The sequence below is a fragment of the Ochotona princeps genome, chromosome 25 (assembly GCF_030435755.1).
Source record: "Ochotona princeps isolate mOchPri1 chromosome 25, mOchPri1.hap1, whole genome shotgun sequence".
In the NCBI taxonomy this organism is placed as follows: domain Eukaryota; kingdom Metazoa; phylum Chordata; class Mammalia; order Lagomorpha; family Ochotonidae; genus Ochotona; species Ochotona princeps.
Window position 1 is genome coordinate 2723362 of NC_080856.1, and position 19928 is coordinate 2743289.

Consider the following 19928-nt stretch of genomic DNA (forward strand, 5'->3'; position numbering starts at 1 on the left):
CCCAGGATGGCGAGGCAGAAATGAGTGAGCAGGGGGAAGAGCGAGGCTTTCAGTCATTCAGCACACATTTCTTCAAACAGCATTTGTGACGTACATCGTCTACATGCCAAATACTATTCCAGGTGCTAGACACAGAGCAGTCTCTCATACACGAAAAGCTCTTAACTTTTTGGAGCTCATAAAATAAATGTTACACACACATAAAAAACATGGCAGGTTAGACATCCCCAAGTACTAAGGAGAAAATGTAACAGATCTAGAAGATACGATGGAAGAAGACTCACAGAGTGTTCAACAAGATGGCAGAGAGAGCTCTAGGAAGACCTGCACGGAGCAAGGAAGTGGACCAGCGGACATTCTGGAAAAGCAAGCAAAGCAAGGGCACAGTAAGGCCCTGAGGAGTGCATGTTCCTGGTGTGTCTGAGAGAAGGCTGGTGGGTGAGGACGACTCACAAGAGGCGAAGCAGCAGGAGACAGTATCAAAGAGAAGGGGCAAAGGGGGGGGGCAGGGCAGAGGTCAAGACAAGTAAGGCTTTGGTTAGATATTGTCAGAAATGTGGCTGCTACATGGGACAATCTGGAAAACTAGTGAAATGTTTTGAATGAAGAAGCAAGATGCCATTATCTATGTCTACTTTACCACCTTTGGCTGCTCTGATGTGACAGATGGGTAAAACAGGAAGCAATGGTAGCAACAGGAAATCGGGGGGTATTGCAATGATTCAATCAGGTGTCTGATGGCCTAGACTCCAAGGCAGCAGGGATACTGGTGGTAAAGGTGACAGCATTTACTAACCTGTTGGGTGGAGGTCGAGAGAAAGAGGTTGACTCCAAGGGATTTTGGCTGCTGGAGCTTGAGGAACTGAGTTGCTGTGTCTCATGTGGGCAAGGTGGACTGTGGCCCTGCCGGCGTTCTGGCTGTGGCAGGCATGTGAGAGCTGAGTCAACACATGGGAGCTCTGTCTCAAATAAAGGCTAAGTACCAATGTCATAGTACAGCATACAAAGAGGTAATAGGCAGGCCTGACCGATTGGCAGCAAGATGATAAAGCATATTATTATTATTTCTGCCAAATGGAAGCAAATCATTTTTAATTTATATTTTAACCTCCCTTGCTTTCCTGGATTCACTTGCACAACAGTAAGACACTATTACTGAGACAATGGGGTGAAGGGAAAAGTAACTCCTAGACTCAGCTGCAGCAAGAATCATGGCACACGGGCGGGTGGGGGAGAACCAACAGAGCAAAAACAGAGTGAGGACACATTTTCTGCTTGACTTCATTCCTTCCTTCAGAGTTCCATGTTGTATTTTAGGTCTCGCCAAAATAGGTGTCTACGCAAATAGTACATGGCTGGGTTTTTTCAAAAGCCAACCTGTGAAAGTCTTTCCAGAATAGCTTACTCTAATTATGTTCAGAATGGTTGTTGATTTATGTGAATTTATGCATGATTTTGTTACTTCATTCTTTTCCCCTTCTTGACTTATAATGCATCAATTTATTAAAATTCTCTTCTATTTACTTGAAATTTGTAAAGTTATTTTCATGCATCTCCCATTTAAGTCAATAATCCTTTTCTGAATGCCAGATGTTGTGCATAAAAATGCTAAGCAACATTATATTTCCATCACTATAAATCAAAAATATTACAGTGGGTTATATGCCAACAAAAATCCCTGAATCGATTCTAAGATACAACCGAAACACCCGTATATGACTGATAAATGATTTTACAAAAATGTTTTAAAATTACATTCTGATCAGGAACAATTAATATAATTGCCAGCAAACAGCTAATTTGATGCAATGATTTGGCTACACGGAGCACCATCTGAAATTCATACTCTTTGTCAATACTTGCATTTTATGAAACGGCTGTGTGTGATTTCCACATTCTGCTATTTGAACTTGGATTGTGAGTCAAATTATTGCCTGCACAAATAACAAACACACATCTTAAAGCCATATTGAGTTTTGGGGACTCAAGTACAAATTTCCTGAAACAATGGGCAAAAACATTGTGTTAATGAAGTACACCTCTGTAAAATTAATCTTTAAAGGCCAGAAAATACTCACCTTATGGACAAGCAGGATATTCCATGGGAAATGTCTTAATGTTCTTTTAGTAATTATCTGTAAAAATCTCAACACGGACTTACAGAGCCATTCCAGGAGAGGCAGGGGCAGGTATCTGGCGCAGGCGTTGTCCTCAGAGCCCTGGGCTCATTCTGCTGTAGGTTCCTGTCTGGTACCTCTCCTTGGATGTTCTCTACAGGCCCATCCCCACAGACTACCAGGCTGTGGTCCACACGGTGCGTGCTGGTCATGCTTCCCTACTTACCAAAAAAAAAAGTCACCTGGAAAGATATAAAAGAATGCAGAAAGTGTTCTCTGGTTATTTTTCAAGTCTTCTTCTTTTAAGCCCAAATTTCCTATAACCAACTTGAGTAGTCCCTATCATCAAAGGAAAGCCCCTAATTGTTCCTGGACGGACTTCCTGCCTGTCACCATCAGAGGGCGACTGTCCATAATTTCCTTATTGTAGGTTCTCTTGGGGTATAATTCCAAATTTCTCCCTAAGACCATTTTTCTTCCTCTTTCATTAAGTCTTTTTTTTTTTTTTTTTTGACCCAGGTGTTTTTGCAAATAGACTCCTAGCAAACATATCCCCTTGGCCCTTACCACCCTGGTGTCCTCAAATCTGAAAACAGGCACAGATCTACAAGCAAGGGGAACTTCCCCCTCTTTTTCTTTCATTTGGTGAGTTTGCTGTTTCTCATCACATGTCTTTATGTTTTTCTCCATCCGCCAGCCAGCGTAGCCCCAGTTGGCTTTTGTCATCCCCAGGGTGACACTCTCCAGGTGGAGATTTCCACACGCTGGGCACAGCCAGGTTGGCCTGACTGCTGTTCAAGGCTGTTCTGCTGTTTCAGGGCCAGCCTAACTCCGTAGGTGAACGAATAACAGAACACACAGTGATTTTTTTCCACCTTGGAGCTGACATAGCTTTTTTTCCCCCCAGTCTAGATGTATCTGCCTTAGAATTGCCACACTGAGTAGCAATTATTTTAATTAATTTATTAAGATTTTGGGTTGCTTTTATGTGCATGAGGTCATCATTTTCTAGGCCATCAAAATCTACAGTTCAGATGCTGCTTTTTTTTCCCCAAAGGTGTATTTACTTCAAAAGGCAGATTCTACAGAGAGAGGAGAGACATGGAGAAAGAGAGGCCTTCCATCTGCTGATTCACTTTCAAAATGACCACAATGGCCACAGCGTAGCTGTTCCAAAGCCGGGTGCTTGCAGCTTGCTTCTAGGTCTCCCACGCAGGTGCACGGACCCAAGGACTGAGGACATCCTCCACTGCTTTCCTAGGTCATAAATAAGGAGCTAAATGGGAAGCAGAGCCTCCAGGACACAACCCGGTGCCCATGTGGGATGCTGTCACAGGCAGAGGGCCAGCCCTGTATGCCACCGTGCTGGCCCCCAGACGCTGCTGTAAGCATAAGGTTTAGCCTCGTTTTTCATGTATCTCTTCTCACAATTTCAGTGGCCACTTTCTCTTCTTCTCCAGCCTCGTGCCAACTCCTCCACAGCATCCTTCCTGCCATTGCTTTCACAGCCTTGAGCTGTCCTCACCCTTGGTTTCATCAGTCCATCATTATTCTTGCTAGGTCTCATCTACTGACACACACACTTGAGGTTGACTCCTGAGTGTGTTCAGTCTATTGCAACTGTCTGAAACTATTCAGATGGTCCAAGAAAATCCTAAGCCTGGATGTCCTATGGACACTGGCTATTGGTTCCTGTAGGCTGAGAAATCCGGTATCAGCAGCCAGTAGGTTGGTGTCTGAGAAATGCCCACTTCTTGCTTCATAGGTGGCTGTCTTTTTGTACTGTCCTCATTTGGCACAAGGGCCAAGCTGCTCTCTAGAACTTCTTTTGTAAGAGCACTTACCATCTCCCAAAGGCTCCAAACTCCCGGTGCCCTCACATTGCAAATTAGAATTCAATGTCTATTTTGAAGGCACATAAGCATTTTTCCCTTGTGTCTCTTCCTAACTACCCTGTGAGCTCCTTAACTTTGAAGAGATGATTTATGCTTCATCCCTATGCCCTAGAATGCTGTCTCATCATAAATTTTCAGTGAATACATTGAAAGAAACAAGTACTGATCTTCAAGGTCTAACACACAAAGTCCTTGGAGGGATCGCGAGTGAGTCAGGAGGCTTGGAGTCCGCTTTGGAGGCGCCTGCAAGATCTGTGCACAAGAAAAACACAGACAGGGCAGCAGGATGCGCTGCAGGAGCAGAAAGCAGCGTGGGTGGGCAGGAGTTGGCAGCTGGATTTGCCGTGCAAGTCTTCTCAGGACTTAACATAAAGAAGATCTGAATGGTCAAAGAGGTTGGGGAGAGTGTTTCAAGCATGCGGAATAAGAGAGTAATTCCATCTGTGCTCGAAGAACTTTGAGGAATGGATGAGCATGCTGGCTAAGCAAAGGTTCAGGGAACGTGCCAAGGCAGTTTATGTATGGGGAAGTTGAAGGTTAAGAAAACAAATTGGACTGGTTGATAGCAGATGTTCTTTCAGTATGCCTCTGTCCCTCTCCTGTCTCCAACACAGAACACCTCAACATTCTAGCTTATTTGTTCATCAAAAGTCTTTGTCTCCTCCAGAATCCAGGTATAACAGTTAAGATATTTTCATAAAGGAAAATTTCCATACAAGACATTCTGCTGTCCTCCCCAGCCATGATTTCCTGACTTCCACGAAGGTGTTGTGCACCAAATATTTCTAGTCTTTTAAAGGTAATGTGTGTGTGTGTGTGTGTGTGTGTGTGTGTGTGTGTGTGTGTGTTGGTGATTTTCATTTGTTCAGCCTTGGCTGCAATCAAGGTAAGACTTGTGTCCTCCAATCCGGTGGCTGCTTTCCATTTAGATTCTAAAATACACACAATTTGGACTGAACAATTCCTCAGAAAATAAATACAGAGAACAAAGTGAAAAGTTTCATCTATTTCCCGAGAAGGGAGTTTTTAGGTACTTAGCCCAGTCTTGTTTAAAATCTAGACCGTTGTCTTTACAGTTTGTATCTAGCTCATCAAACTAGATCTAAACCCTGAAACAGCCATACAGCAACTCTGTCCGTGCTGGCACCAACCTTCCCTGGCTCTGAGGACTTTGCTGGAAATGGGGCTTAGGGTTCTTACCAGAATGCTACATAGTTGTCACAGTTGCCACAATATAATTCCTTTCTGTCTACCCACTTTCACTTCTTGTGACTTAGAACATGAACAAGAAACCTTCCCAGTTAAGGCATTCCACACTCCACCTGCAAAGCTGTGCTCCAACTTTGCCAAATGGCTCCCCAAGATCCGTTGATTTTTTTTCCTTTTTCTAAATTGGGGTGGTTGCAAGTCACCATCTCGCATCTTGCATATCCAATTCTCAGTATTCAAAAGTTCCCCATAGGTGAGCATACTTTCCCAGCTTCCCGGGCCCATATTTTGGGTGGACATTGTCGTGTTGACAGGAGGGGTAAATTAAAAATGATTGTTCTTCCAGCTTTCTCCCACTATCCGTACATGTGAATTCATTTTATTTCAGGCACTCATGAAGTAAGTCTCACTGCTTTGAGTCTACTACCTTGAATGCCACCTTTAAATGATTGGATTAGCGCTCGTCATTTTAAGGTGGAGAAAAATTGAGGCTCCAAGAAAAGAAAATGAATTCCCTACTATGTTAGCCTGTATTCATCATCACTGTTGCACATTTAATAATCACTTTTTCTCCTCTCGTGGCACTTTGCTAAATAAACTTGATTGCTTTTAAATTTATTAACATAAAGAACAGATTTTCTGCATTCTGTTCCAAGCAGACAAGCAGACAACCACACTTCCCTGCTCTCCCTCAATGTCCATAACTTAATTTCTTGAGAGCAGGATCATCGTGTCTTGCATTTCCTGCATCTACAAGAGCGCTTGCCAGCCTTTTTCATTCCCCACGCAGGTCAAGAATGGGGCAGCGTGTGCTAAGAAACGAATGTCTGGATTGAACTGAACGTGGACTATTCAGAGACACTGAGCTTGGATTGGGAGGATACCTGCCTTGGGCTAGCCCAGTTAGCAGTGAACAGCAATGGGCCAACAGAGATGTACCAAGTGTGTAGCCTACTGAGTTACAGACGTCCCTTCTACAGACTCACTGTGTAGCTCAAAGCTACACAGTGGTGCTAGTCACAGAGTAAAACCTCATCAAATTCCGTTTTAGCTGATGGCTGTGCCTAGGTCAAAACCCACATGTTGCCCTGTGTTTCATGTAGCAAGTAGAAGGCTTTCTCAGAAAGTACCAGGCTCTTCAAGATACGCACTGTGGGGCTGAAGACATACTACATGTCTAGTAGACACACTACATGTGTAGTAGACGCACTACATGTGCAGTAGACGCACTACATGTGCAGTAGACACACTACATGTCTAGTAGACACACTACATGTGCAGTAGACGCACTACATGTGCAGTAGACGCACTACATGTCTAGTAGACGCACTACATGTCTAGTAGACGCACTACATGTGTAGTTCCCTATTTCATCTTGCCCTTGGAGAGTCCAGGCTCCTGTTCTCCATTTTAGGCAAAAAATCATTTCGAAAAGTGTTACAATAGAGATTACATTAGTAATGAAGACATGAGAATGTTATGTCATTTGGTGAATTTATTTTGGATAATTTCATTTCGGTCTATAGCACCAAGCTAGCAATTCTCAGATGGAATTTGATTCTGGCTTCGGGATTTTGTGCACTGTAATCTAGCCAGTTAATAGGCCAGCTTGGCTCCTCCTACTGTTCTTTCATGTTGGGCCTTACTCAGTCTCATTGAGGCAGGGGCAGAATTCCTAATCTGAAAATGGAATTATCTGCAAGGAGAGGGCAGGCCACTGACCTCCACCATCAACCCAGTTTTCCTAATCAGCATCTCCGTTATGTTCAGGCAATACGTAGATTTAAAAAGATTCCGTCAAGGAATCCAAAACATTGCTTTGTTATACACAGCAACTTCTGTGTCTTCTTCCTTGTGGGTAAACGCAGGGAGCTGGTGTGTGAGTGGAGGTGGGGACGTAAGCGAAAGAGCAGTGGAGCAGAGTACAAAAATATTTGCCATTGGTGACTATTTTTACTCATCCAGTCATAGATGTTGTTATGAAGATGAGAGAGCCAGTACTGCAGGCAAGGTGACTAGGAAACCAAATGTGAAGTTCTCCTGCCTGTATTCCTTCTCAGGATTCACCGGCTAGTACTAGCCAGTCATTGGCAAAGGCAGGGCCTTTTGCACACAGAGGAGGAGTGGGAAAGTTGGCATTCAAAGTGGCAGGTGATCGTGAAGGGTGTTTGCCCACAGTTGACTGAAGCCCTTGAGCCGTCACAAATGCCTATTTTCGGGGAAACCCAGTTTTAGATGTCACCTGGTTGTCGGAGAGGCCCCACATCTTGGACTGTTCAAGCTGACGTTACCTGTTTCCCTAGCATGCAGCGTGGATAACAGGGGCTTTTCTCTAAGGCAATTCAATGCGTTAATCTTAGAAATCAGGTTCTTCTAAGCTGGGCTCCCAAATTTTGTGGTGGGCTGCTGAAAACCTGCAGAAGGCCGGGACTCTGGGTCAGAACAAGCAAGTGGACACTTGAACTCCATTTCAGGTTTCGATGTGGCAAACCGAAGGTTTCAGGAGATGGTCCAGGGAAGGAGAAGCGCCTGACTGTCGGTAGGGATGAGGTAAGGGAGAGCACGGGGGCATGTTCCTTCATGGTCCTCCTCTGGGGTTGCCAGGTGCTCACTGCCTGGCTCTGCAAGCTTGCTACTGCAAGGCATGAAGAAGTAAAGATTTATATAGAGAACAAGGTGAATTTATCTAACTTTATGAAAGGAAAGCAGGGGCATAGGGAAAAAAGAGACAGGAGCATATGAGCCTCAAATCAGCACACACAAGGTGGTAATCAGGAGTCTCTTGTAGGAGGTCCTGACTGTTAAACGCTCACCAACCTAGACTTTATAGCCACCCCTGGCAGCAAAACTTGATTGGGTTTTACTTTCCCAGGCTTATCGTATTAAATGAATTTGTCAGGTCTACGTGGATTTTGCTACCCAGAGATCACGTAGGTCCACATAACAAAACTAAATTCTAATTTTTTTCTAATTAGTCAAGTGCAGGAGACTACTTGGGAGTAGAAGTGCAATATCTCAGAAGAATCCATGAGTGTTTTTAAAGCCTGTAAAACAAAACTGGGATGGCCATTTGACCTGCTGGTTAAATCTCCCAAGCTCTATGTCCCAGTGCCTAGGTGTAATCCCAGCTTTGACTCCTAACTCTGGCTGTCTGCTTCCTTGCCCCCGGTAAGGCAGCAGTAATGGCTTGGGTGGGAGGTTCTTGCCACCCACCTGTGCGGGAAGTTCCTGGCTCCTGTTGTAGATATTAGGGAAGCGAACTAGCTGATGAGAGCCCAAGTTCTCTCTTTCTCTTATAAATGGGTCAATTTTTAAAAGAAATTGTCTTTTTCCCCCAAATACATTTTTCCTGGATGTCTGTGATCCCAGGTATCCATGCACACTGGGGCATTTTCATGATATAATTTTATCTTGAACAAATGGACTCCAATGTAAGAAACACTGCATTGGCAAGGCATGTGGCTTCGTGTTTGAGAGCCCACATCGACTGAGTGCCTCCTCCTACTCCTGACTTCAGCTTCTTGCTAATGCATGCTCTGGGAGGTAACAGTGATGACCTATATCAAGTTCCTGATTCCTGCCTCCAACCGGATGCTGCAGGCACTGGGGTATTACCCAGGGTGGGAAACCCTCTCCCTGTCTCCTTCTCTTAAATAAATGAACAAGTCAGTCAGCCTAGAGATGCTACTTTAGAGACACAAAGGTGAGGTCAGGAATGGAACTCTAATTCTGTTTATCATCTTTAGATTTTTGATCCAGTGGAGCGGTCAGAATTTGTTCTAGAGAATTTTCAGAATTGTAAAGTCCATCCAAACTTGGTAAGTTAAAGAAAAGAGTCTTTGGGAGCTCTCTGTGAATTTCAGTAGCAGTACCGTGAGTCCCCAGGGACTCGCTGCCTTCAGCGTCCTGAGTGGACAGTTCTTGGGCAGGGAGGCAGAACTGCTGAAACACAGACCTGAAACACTGCCGGCCCTGCTCATGGTCGAGGCACGGGAACACTGGGAAGAACGTGGCTCCTACGTGGCTCCTATGTGGCTCCTACAGTCCATGCCTTGTTGTTGTTGTTGTTGTTGTTGCGGATTTGCTTTGCATGCTGACAGCCTCTTTTCTCCCTCTCCCTTCCTCCCTCTGTTCATCTGTCCCCACCACAGTATGACAAAATAAATAAATAAAAATAATGGGAACATCTCTTCCTCATTCACACCTTAAGTGACAGCGAATTTCGCGTCTGTTTCTCCACTTTTACTTTGTGCTTGTAAATGCCTGCTAAGGTGGTGGTGAGTGGAAGGATGTAAATAAGGGAAGAGTTTTGTGTTGAATGGTGCAGGCTGCTGAAGAATTTCCTGAACAGGAGCTGTGGTCCCGGTGGTGACTCCCTTGTCTCAGAAACAGTTGGAAAGGGAAGGCCGATTAGGCTGAGCCAGGTCCAGGTTTTGGGGCCTGCCTCACCGGTTGAAGCTGTGTCGGCTGCGGGTGTGGAGAGCTTCCCAGCTCACCTGCTCAGCCCTCCGCCTGTCCGCAGGGCCGGACCCCAAGGGGAGACAGGGACGTTTCAAGCAAACTTGGCAGTGGATTTTTCCAGTCCCCCTCACTGCCATACAGAAGCAACTTTTGATTTTTGTTCTTCTCTTGACCTAATCGATGTCTTCTCTCTGGAAATCTGTCTGCCTAGGCCAGGTACTACGAGCCTTTGAAGACCACTGCACAACAGAAATCCCTGACTCAGAATAGAAAAATCAGAAGCTTCATGGTGAAAGTAACAGAGTATGATCAAGATATGACCATACTGATTATGACCAACAACCCACCTCCCTACCCAGTCGATCAGCAGGAAAAGGACAGTGCATCAAAGTACTTCTCTAAGGAGCTGCTGCTTGAGGTGATGGTGCTTGGGCCGGTTTTCTGGGATCCTAAGCATAATCCTGGAGAACTAGGGTTGGCTTAAAGAAGGGCTCAGACTTACCATGAAGAATGGCACTGGGGGGAATGACTGCTTCCTTCTATTTCTAACTACAAGTGCCACAATACAGAATCTGCAGGCCCAGGGAAATTTACTCAGAGTCAGAATTCCATCAGCCTGGGTCATGCGAATTCATAGAAAGGAGAAAAAGAAGTCTTCCTTGACAAATGTTCCTTTCTACCCGAAGATACCTAGTTTGTAAAGAACCAAAGGGTAACACAAGTTAGGAATAAAAGAATAAAAGACGAATCAGGAAATGAGGCATAAGGAACAGAGGTGAATACCTGAATGGCAAAGCAGTAAAGGGTTAGGAAAGGGGAACAGAGAATTTGCCATCATAGTAGCCAGGCATACAGAACTGTTACAAAGAAGTGGCTATTTATTCATTCATTTTTTGAAAGGAAGATTTACAGAAAAAAGAAAAAAGGAGAGAGAGAGATCTTCTATCTGTTGGTTTATTCCTCAAATGACCAAAATGACTGGAGCTGCCCTGATCTGAAGTCAGGAGCATCTTTTAGGTCTCCCACATGGGTGCAGGACCCTTAGGCTTTGAGCCATCCTCCATTGATTTCCCAGGCCACAAGCAGGGAGCTGGTTGAGAACTGGAGCAGCTGGGACTAGAACCAGGACCCATATGGAATCCCAGTGTTGCAGACAAAGGATCATTAGCCTGTTGAGCTACTGTGGTGGCCCCACAAAGAAGTTTAAATTCTATTCAGTACGCAACTATGGAGCATGCAGTAATCTAAGAAGCAGAATATAAAAATGATTGGTTATGTAACATTTTCTATCTTGAAGGAACTTAGAAACCAATGGGAGAGACAGATCAATAAACGAGGCATATAAAAATAACAACTAGGATATATGAATAGTAGAAGGAAATACAAGCTATTAAAGTAACAACAGGTAGGGAACTGTATGCTGAGGAGATAAGAGTGGCCAAGAAGGTGATCTGTGACGAGAGAGTGGGAGAGCTTTCCCATCCGGGGACACGCAAGGCCGTGGAAACTCAGACAAGTGAGGTGCACGTAGGGACACGCAAGGCTGTGGAAACTCAGACAAGTGAGGTGCACGTAGGGACACGCAAGGCCGTGGAAACTCAGACAAGTGAGGTGCACGTAGGGACACATCAAGGAGGAAGTGGCAGCAGACAGAAGGGTATCAACAAGCTCCTATTTTAGACAGACCGTTGAAGAACGTGCCCATTTGTTGTGGAAGAGATGGAAGCCACACAGCCTTCTTGCAGGGTTACTATAAGAGTCAAAGCAAGACTATTTGAAGATAAGAGCATTGATATAAATTATGTGTAGGAATCAGTGTGTTAACCAAGTCCTGTTAGCCATGAGAGAGGGCTAAAATAACCTGAGGAGAAGAAATTGAGTGGGGTAGGTGGAAGTGTAAACCAAAGAATCACACAGAGATTTGATGTTGTAAGAGCACTATCTGAAACAGACTCCACAATAAGATGTGGTGGGGATCAGAGCGTGCCCCACATTAGGACCTGGGGTGGTGTCGGGTGGCTGTCCTCCATCCCAGGGTGCAGAGGCTATTGGGAGGCTGGATGTGGCTTCTCTGCTGGCCACCTGCTCCCCAGATACAGGAAGGAAAAAAGCAGAATGTGGGAATGGTGACCTCACCCACCTTCGTGTAGCCCTTGACCCTAATCAACCTAATCAACTATCACCAAAATAAATATAATTAATAAAATAAAAAGGAAAGGGGAAAAAACCCAAGTGTGTATAAGAAAAAGAAAGATATGGTGGGTTTTGAGTCAATGTTTCTTCACTTGCTAGCCAGATGGCAGTGGAAGACGAAATGCTAATACCCAAGAGTATTCACTGATGTGGGAGTTAAATTCCATGCCTGTGGTCTCTTGAGTCTCAGACTCAGTGGTCATTTCTCACGGCCATGGCCGGAATGCACATGGCAAGAGGGTCCAATAGCTAGGGCAGGTCCTGTTCCAGGTGAGAAAGGCAACACAAGGCTTTCACATCAGCTGGGAATGAGAGAGGCCACCTTTCAGAGGCCTCACTTTGTGAGCAGTTTGGGTGTAGAACTTGCTCATATTCATGAGCAACTTGGGGTACCAGTTAAATTGTAGTCAGGCTCTGATGAGCAGAGACTGGCACCACAGCAATGTTACGGCACTTCTTGAAGCATGGGAAGATGCTAATGCCAAATGGCCATAATGACTCTTCAGTGTTCATGCTGGATGCCCTTCCTCCCCTGTTGGACACATGTGCCCAACTTTTGAGCACCACCCAAGACAAGCAAGACACGGTGAAGCAGAACTCATAGGCTAATCACCCTGCCAACAACTCAGACCCCTCAACTCATCAGATTCTTGCTTCCAGACACCTGAAATGGGAATGAAAATATTGAGGTGGGGGAATCAAGGCTGAAAGGGCATACAGGATGTGGCCGTGAAGGAATCAAACCGTGGGGAAGTAGAGCAGTGGAGGGCACATGAGGGTAGAGTGTGGAGAAGCTGAAGTTACACAGGAAGCAACAATAAGCAAGTAGATGCTATTGTTGGAAAATATAGTCGTATGTAGTTAGAAATATATGTAGTGTATATACAGTTTTGCATAGTTACATGAGACAGGAAAGTAGATGAGATCTGTTAGTGACATGCTGGAGTCAAGAGGGGGTCTTTCACGATGCTAGCTCAGATTCCAAAGAATTTTTCAGTACCCACTCTTCTGCTGTAAGGTCCAGCCCTGGCAAGGTTTCTCCTCTTCTTATGGATGGATTATCAGCTGTGTCTTGAGTCTCAGTGCTTTTTGCTCTCTCTTTTTTCAAGTGTTGTTTGTGACTCAAATCAAGGAACTCTCTCTTTTTTAAAAAAAAGTTTATTCTTATTGGAAAGATAGAGTTACAGAGATAGAAGGAGAGAGAGCAAGATCTTCCACCCACTGATTCACTCCACAAATGGCTGCAACTTCTAGAATCAGGCTGAAGCTAGAAGCCAGGAGCTTCTTCCAGGTCTTCCATGTGGGTCAGGGGCCCAAGTGCTCGGGCCATTTTCCACTGCTTTTCCAAGCTATCAGCAGGGAGCTGGGTTGGAAGTGGGAACAGCAGGACTGAAACAGGCATCCATGTGGGACACTGGCACTGCAGGCAGAGGACAAGCCTACGATACCACAAAGCTGGCCCTGGTACAGATTCTGTTATCTAAGACATCCTGAGAACACCTGTCTCTTAAAACTAAAAGAGAATGAATGCACGACTTTAAAAGCATGGTTCAGCACCAGGGAGGATTTAGTCTTTAAAGTTCCAAAATAAAAAGATAAACTAATTAATTAGGCTAATATGTGATCCATAATTAATATATATTAATATGTCAATCAATTAGGTAATTAATTCTCTCATTCATTCAACGAATATTTATTGATCACCAGCTATGTGCCAGGTACTTTGAGATGGCTAGGGCTGTATCACTGAGCCAGTCTTTGCTCCAATCAAGCTTAAATCTGGGAAAGTTAATAGCCAATAAGCAAGTAGGTGATCACACAGATGGTGTATCATGTATGTGTGCCGAGGCAAAGCAAGGTGATGGAATGGAACAGGATGGGGTTTGATCAGCAATTTCAGATGGTGTAGTTGGTGGGCTGCTGTCAGAAGAGGTGATGGCTTACAGACACAGGGTCAGGGATCAGGCTGTGTCACTGCTGCACCTGCACGGTGCACACGTTTCAGATTGCCACACATTAGGAGGAACACAAACTGTTGTTTTCTCAGATGAGACAAATAGGACAATAGGGAAACCTAAAGCCATGTCGCAGGATGAGAAAGTTCAAGATCATGACAATGTTTACTCCAAAAGAGGGGGCTTAAAAGAAACTTGACAGACTTTAAAAAAAAACATGTTAGGACTCTTCAGAAGAGAGATTGTATTTATTCTGTTTGTATTTCAGAGTAAAATTCACAAGGTGATTGTTTGGCTGGTCAAAGATGAAAACATTTTTTTTAAAAGATTTATTTATTTTTATTACAAAGGCAGATATACAGAGAGGAGGAGAGACAGAGAGGAAGATCTTCCATCCGATGATTCACTCCCCAAGTGGCCGCAACGGCCGGTGCTGTGCCAATCCGAAGCTGGGAACCAGGAACCTCTTCCGGGTCTCCCACATGGGTGCAGGATCCAAGGCTTTGTTGGGCCGTCCTCCACTGCCTTCCCAGGCCACAAGCAGGGAGCTGGATGGGAAGTGGAGTTGCCGGGATTAGAACCGGTGCCCATATGGGATCCTGGGCGTTCAAGGTGAGGACTTTAGCCAGTAGGCCACACAGTGCTGGGCCCATTTTTTTTTTTCTTAACACACAAATATTAGCCACCTGATAGTAAGACTGTAGACAGGATATGGGTCTCAGATGAAAGGTTAGACTGGGTGGACTTCCTTTAAGATTTGGGTCTTTGAAGCTGTGAGTCTTAGGAGTGGTCAAATTATTACCTCACACAATATCCCATTCCATGGCCTTTTGGCTGCAAGCAGCCATGTGACTGCAGTAGCCGCCTTGGGAAGGGAGGTAATGGCCCAGGTCTGTTTCTCAATTTATTGCCAAACATTTGATTCCCTGAGATATCCCCTGATTAAATGCGTTTCTGAACGTCCTGTGTCATTTTCCTAGCATGGCCGCTAGGCAAGTTCAATCACTTAGGAAACAATCAAGCTTCAGATGAGCCATCCAGCAGTTAAACACAAAATTACCTCATCCAGGGAACTGCTTCCTCTGATTCTGGTTTCTTTTTTTATTTCAAATTTTTTTTTAAAAATTTGTTTGTTTTGAAAGTCAGGGTTACTGAGAGAGAGGGAGAGACAGACCTTCCGTACATGGGTGGGTCTCTAGATGGCTGCAATGGCCAGCGCCGGACCAGGCTAAATCCAGGAGCCGTGCCCATGCCAGCCTCGTAGGTGGCGGGCCCATGCCCTCGAGCTCCCAGGCCATTAGCAGGGTACTGGATCAGAAGTGAAGCAGCCAGAAGATAAACTGTCACAGCGCGTAGATTAAGCTTCATCTGGTTTCTGAAAACCCTTCTTTCCCTTCCAATGGGCTTGTGGCATTATTTTATGAAAACTGGAACAGTTCAGAACTTTGTTCAGCTTTCAAATCCAAACAGATTTTATTTACTCTCTTCTTTCTGCAGCAGGAAAGTCAGCCCCAGCCCAGTCCCACTGAGAACCTGAGCCTGCCCCTGATGCCTCAGAAAAAACAGCTGAGATCTGGGCTGAAAGCAGCCTTCCCCATGAAGCGTGTGGGCGACCCAACGGCCGGTAAAGAACAGTGGTTCAGGTGCAGTTCTGGCTCTGGCATTCAGCTTTTTCCCTGTCTTTTCCTTCTTCAAATTACAGTCTCTTTTCAAGACAATTTAGCAAGACATTACTATATACTACATATTAATTGTAGACTGTTATACATGCTAAAGCCATAATACTAGACAATGCAATGTATACTTCTATGCTATATAGTAATACTACGATACATATAGTAATAATATGATACATATAGTAATACTATAACACTATACAATGCAACATATACTATGTATGCTATACTTACCAAAGTGCTACATAATACAATACACACTAACAGCATATAGTTTCTCTAAATGACTGTGCACATCAAGAAATGGTAATGTTAACCTGAAGTTTTCTGCTGATAAGCTGTTTTAAAGACAAGAAGTACTGGCTGCAGGATTAACTTATAGGGTCTCCCTGGATACCAGAATCTGTGGCTGTTCAAATCCTTCACATAAAATGGTGCAACATTTGCTGCAGCTCATACAATCTTTCCCAATATTTCAAAACATTCTAGATGGCTTTTAATGCCAAATACAGTCTAAATGCTATATAACAGTTGTCAAAATGTATTTTTAGGGAATAATAATCATAAGAAGGCACATACATGTTCAGCTAAAATATGCCTAACTGCGGAACATGCCAACAACAGCTTGGGGGTAACATTTTCCATCCATGGTTGGTTGGATACGCAGATGTAGTATGAGTGGGCACAAAGGTCTGTGTTTTGAGGAGACAGTAGAAGAATGTGCCTTCAGTGCACAACAAGGCTTGCAGTACAGGAGCAAGATGCTGCTAGAACACCAAGACGCATTTTATTTGAAACCAGCCATGCCAGGGGTCCCTGGGCTCCCTGGGCTAAGCTGCAGCCTGAGGAGCCAGCACTCCATATGAATGCCACGCTGAGTCCTGGCTGTTTCAGTTCTGATCCAGATATCTGCTAATGTACTTCAGAAGGTGGTGGAAGATGGTCAGAATATTTGGATTCCTTCCATCCATATGGGAGACCCAGATGGAATTCTTGGTTTCCTGACGTTGGCATGGTTCACCTCCAGCTGTGGATGAAAGATCTTTCAGTAGACAGAGGATCTCTGTCTCTACCCCTCTCTACATATACATGTAACGTAGTCTTTCAAATGAGTAAATCCTTTTAAAGAAACCATGCTGCATCTTATATCTAGTTTGCAGAGACAAGAGGTTTGGGAGTTCCTTAGAAGATGTAGGATGCTAAGTTCTAGAAGCATACCTTGCCACTGGAAAGTAGTTCCTGTCTGTAGCCTCTGGTCCTTGTCCCTTCTTCCTTGAAATCTCTGAGAACGTCACCTACTTTGAAGTGTCTGGTGCCATTCACCCCCCTGCCCTGAGATCTATCTACTAAAAGAATTTTCTTGCTTAAGGTTTTCCACTGATGATGACTTCAAGTGTGAAGGGAAGTATTCCAAGATCTACGCTTTGAGGAGGCAGAAAAAGATGTATCCTCAGCTCAACTTTGCTCCGGTCCATGAAAGAGACGGAAGCAGAGATGGTAAGCTTCTCCCCGGGGCCTGAGAGGGACTGGAGGTCAGTTGATGGAGGTGAGGAACACGGCCGGCTGGCCTCTTCTGCAGTAGCTCTGGAGGGCCCTTTCCTGGGTTGTTAGGAAGGCTGAGAACCCCACGGGATCAGGTGCTCGGCTTTGAACTCTGAATCCACAAGTATCAAGAAAACTCAGTGTTTCCTAAATTCATCGCCTGCCACTTTCACAGTTTTTGCCATACTGACGTATTATTTGCTCTCTTACTTCACATTTTTCTTAAAAAAATTTTTAAAAGATTTATTTTTGTTGGAAAGTCAGGTATACAGAGAGGAAGAGGGACAGAGAGGAAGACCTTCTATCCACTGATTCCCTCCCCAAGTGGCTGGAGCTGAGCCTATCTGAAACCAGGAGCCAGGAGTCTCTTCTGGGTCACCCATGTGGGTGCAGGGTCCCAAGGCCTTGGGAAGTCCTTGACCACTTTCCCAGGCCATAGGCAGGGAGCTTGATGGGAAGTGGGGCCACTGGGATATGAACCAGCACCCACATTGGATCCCGGCACGTACAAAGTGAAGACTAGCTGCTAGGCTACCGCGCCAGACCCTTTAAAATGTGTTTAAAGTCTTATCTTAAATTATGTTGTCATTGCCATCATGGTTTTGAAAACAAACTGTGTTTTTCCTCTGACATGCATTAAATTAGATTCATAATAATTAGATTTTAAAATGTTTATTCACATAAAAGTAGTATACTTTGAGAACTGTTCCTTAAAAAGTTTCAAATGCTAAGTTTATGAATTTCAAAGTCCAAAAATCTCTTTGTGGTTAGGAGAGAATGAGGGATGGAGAGGCTGGGGTTAAGGTAATAGGGAGGAAGGTACAAGAATGCTTCTTGCTTTCATCACTCAGCGAGCACCGTGTTGGGGTCCGATAAGCCATGGGAAGCATTAGCTATATGTGAGACCTATGAGCCAGGGCATCAAGGTTCTTGAATGTCATGTGAATAAGGATTTGGGTTCTCTGTCTTAGGCACTGGGGGCTCACTGAGAGACTGGGCACGGAACACACAGGCTATTACATAAGCTCTCCAAACTTCACTTTCTCACTTATGGCTCCAAGATAGGGGCTGCTTCTGTGACGGAGTTTTCCTCCTGAAGCAATGGCTGAGACTCCCTTCAAGGATTCCCAACCAAGACCTTCCTACTGATTGCTTAACAGCTTTGCCAATCGTCCTCAGCCTGGCTCCTCAAACTTCCCTGTTCCGCCCAGACTTACTTGAACCATCCCATCCCACCCACTGCCTCTCTTTGCTCTCCGTCTAGGAGCTCCAACCACATGTGTGGAGCAGCTGGCAAGCAGCAGAGAGGGATTTAACTTGCTTTCCTAGCAGCTACTCAGGCTTTGCCTCAAGACCCGAGCCCAATTCCTTCACTCTTCCCAGCATGCCCATCCCGGAGACCCTCCAAGTTTGTATACGCTGCACCAACGTAGCCCAGGGAAGAGGAAGAGGGCCACTCCTCCAAAGTCCTGTTCGCTGACAGATCCAGGATGGATGAGTCATCCCTTGCCTTCCAGGGAGACACTGCCTCCTGGAAGGCATGGTTTGAACTTTGCAAGCCAGTTGAGCAAACATAATGGTACTGCCAAGCTGCAGTTCAAGCTTAAGCGATACCATATGTGGGTTATCAGCAGTTCAGCCTGAATCCACATACGGGGAAAAGAGCAATCTCTGGGCTCCAGAATTTAACGTGGAGGGAACTTTTTAAAATTTGTCAGGGCACGATCCTGTTAAAAACATGCCCAATTCCCATTTCTAAATAGGACATGTATGATCTCCGCATACAGGACATTCATGGCGACTTTACAGTCTCCCTCCAGAAATTCCAGCAAAGCTGACATAGCTCACACACGGACTGAAGGGGTCTGTTTCGGTGCCTTTCCCAAGCGAACACAATCTATCCAAGCAGGAGAGACAGCTGGCCATTGCCCTCTGCCCTAGCCAAGTTCCACGGGCATCCACTTGGATAAAGATCACTTGGAGAGCACGTTGGGTCAGAACCAGCAGGGCTGTTGAGGCTGCCCAAGAGGCTGATAATAGATATGAACTAAGTTAATGGCAGCAAGGACAGGGAACAGAGTCAAGGGACATTTATAAGGCATATGGCGCATCCGTGAACTCTCCCATGGGCAAGACGATATGATGACGGAAGCTTCCAACTAACACTCAGACCTTAAAGCGAACCTGGAGAAAGTGCTGACGCCACAGGTGGACACCGGAGTTAGCCTCGTGCTGGAGGACAGCTGACCAAGCCACAGTTCAGGGAAGGTTTAGGGAACAGGAATATCCCAATGAATGCCAGCCACCTTGGTAGCGACTCTGGGTCAACATGGTTACAGAAGCATTCCAACAGGGAGAAATTCACACAAGGGAGATGGTACTTGGCGGTATGGGCTTTGATGAAAGCAGATTCTAGAACAATAAGGTTGGGCATGGGAGTCAGTGGTCCCAAGAGCACCTGCTTGGTGGGAGTGGACTCTTAGCTTTCAGGTCTCTTCTCATGCCTCCTGTTAGCTGTCCTTCGAGGACTTCTGGAAACCCGCATTCATTCACCGCGAGGCCCTGTGTTTTATCCTAGCTTTCAAGGGGTCAGCGAGCGACAGGCTGCCTTCCAGGAAGACGTGGGAGCCGCTAACCCTTGCCTCGCTGATGGAAGACAAATCCACCCGTACCGCGACCGGGCTAAGCGTCTTCCGCCGTGGCGGGGCCCGGCAGTGGATTAACGAAAATGTCAGTCTCATTAAGTGAAATGAGATGCTTCAGGGCCACGGGGCTGCCTCCCAGGACCCAAGGCCTAGTACCCGGTCATCAACCCAATAAAACCACCTGCCAGCTGCAGCCGCGTGCTTTACCCTGGGGGCGGGGCCGCGCTGGTCACGC

General features: G+C 45.3%; 1 protein-coding gene across 1 annotated transcript; it reads left to right on the top strand.

The window, feature by feature from the left end:
• The first annotated feature begins 5615 nt into the window (after nt 1-5615).
• On the top strand, nt 5616-19870 carry TSGA13 (testis specific 13). The gene is made up of 7 exons (XM_058681261.1): nt 5616-5620; nt 7696-7771; nt 8968-9039; nt 9894-10100; nt 15331-15473; nt 16876-17003; nt 19627-19870. Exons 1-7 carry the CDS (start codon nt 5616-5618, stop codon nt 19794-19796), a joined length of 801 nt encoding a protein of 266 aa, XP_058537244.1. The 3' UTR covers nt 19797-19870.
• Nucleotides 19871-19928: the final 58 nt, after the last annotated feature.

What these genes read in the sequence shown, in the direction of transcription:
- TSGA13 (XM_058681261.1), top strand. An exon ending in TGACTGTCGGTAGGGATGAG is followed by an intron (nt 7,772 to 8,967) that starts GTAAGGGAGAGC and finishes TATCATCTTTAG; the next exon opens with ATTTTTGATCCAGTGGAGCG. An exon ending in CTAAGGAGCTGCTGCTTGAG is followed by an intron (nt 10,101 to 15,330) that starts GTGATGGTGCTT and finishes TTTCTGCAGCAG; the next exon opens with GAAAGTCAGCCCCAGCCCAG.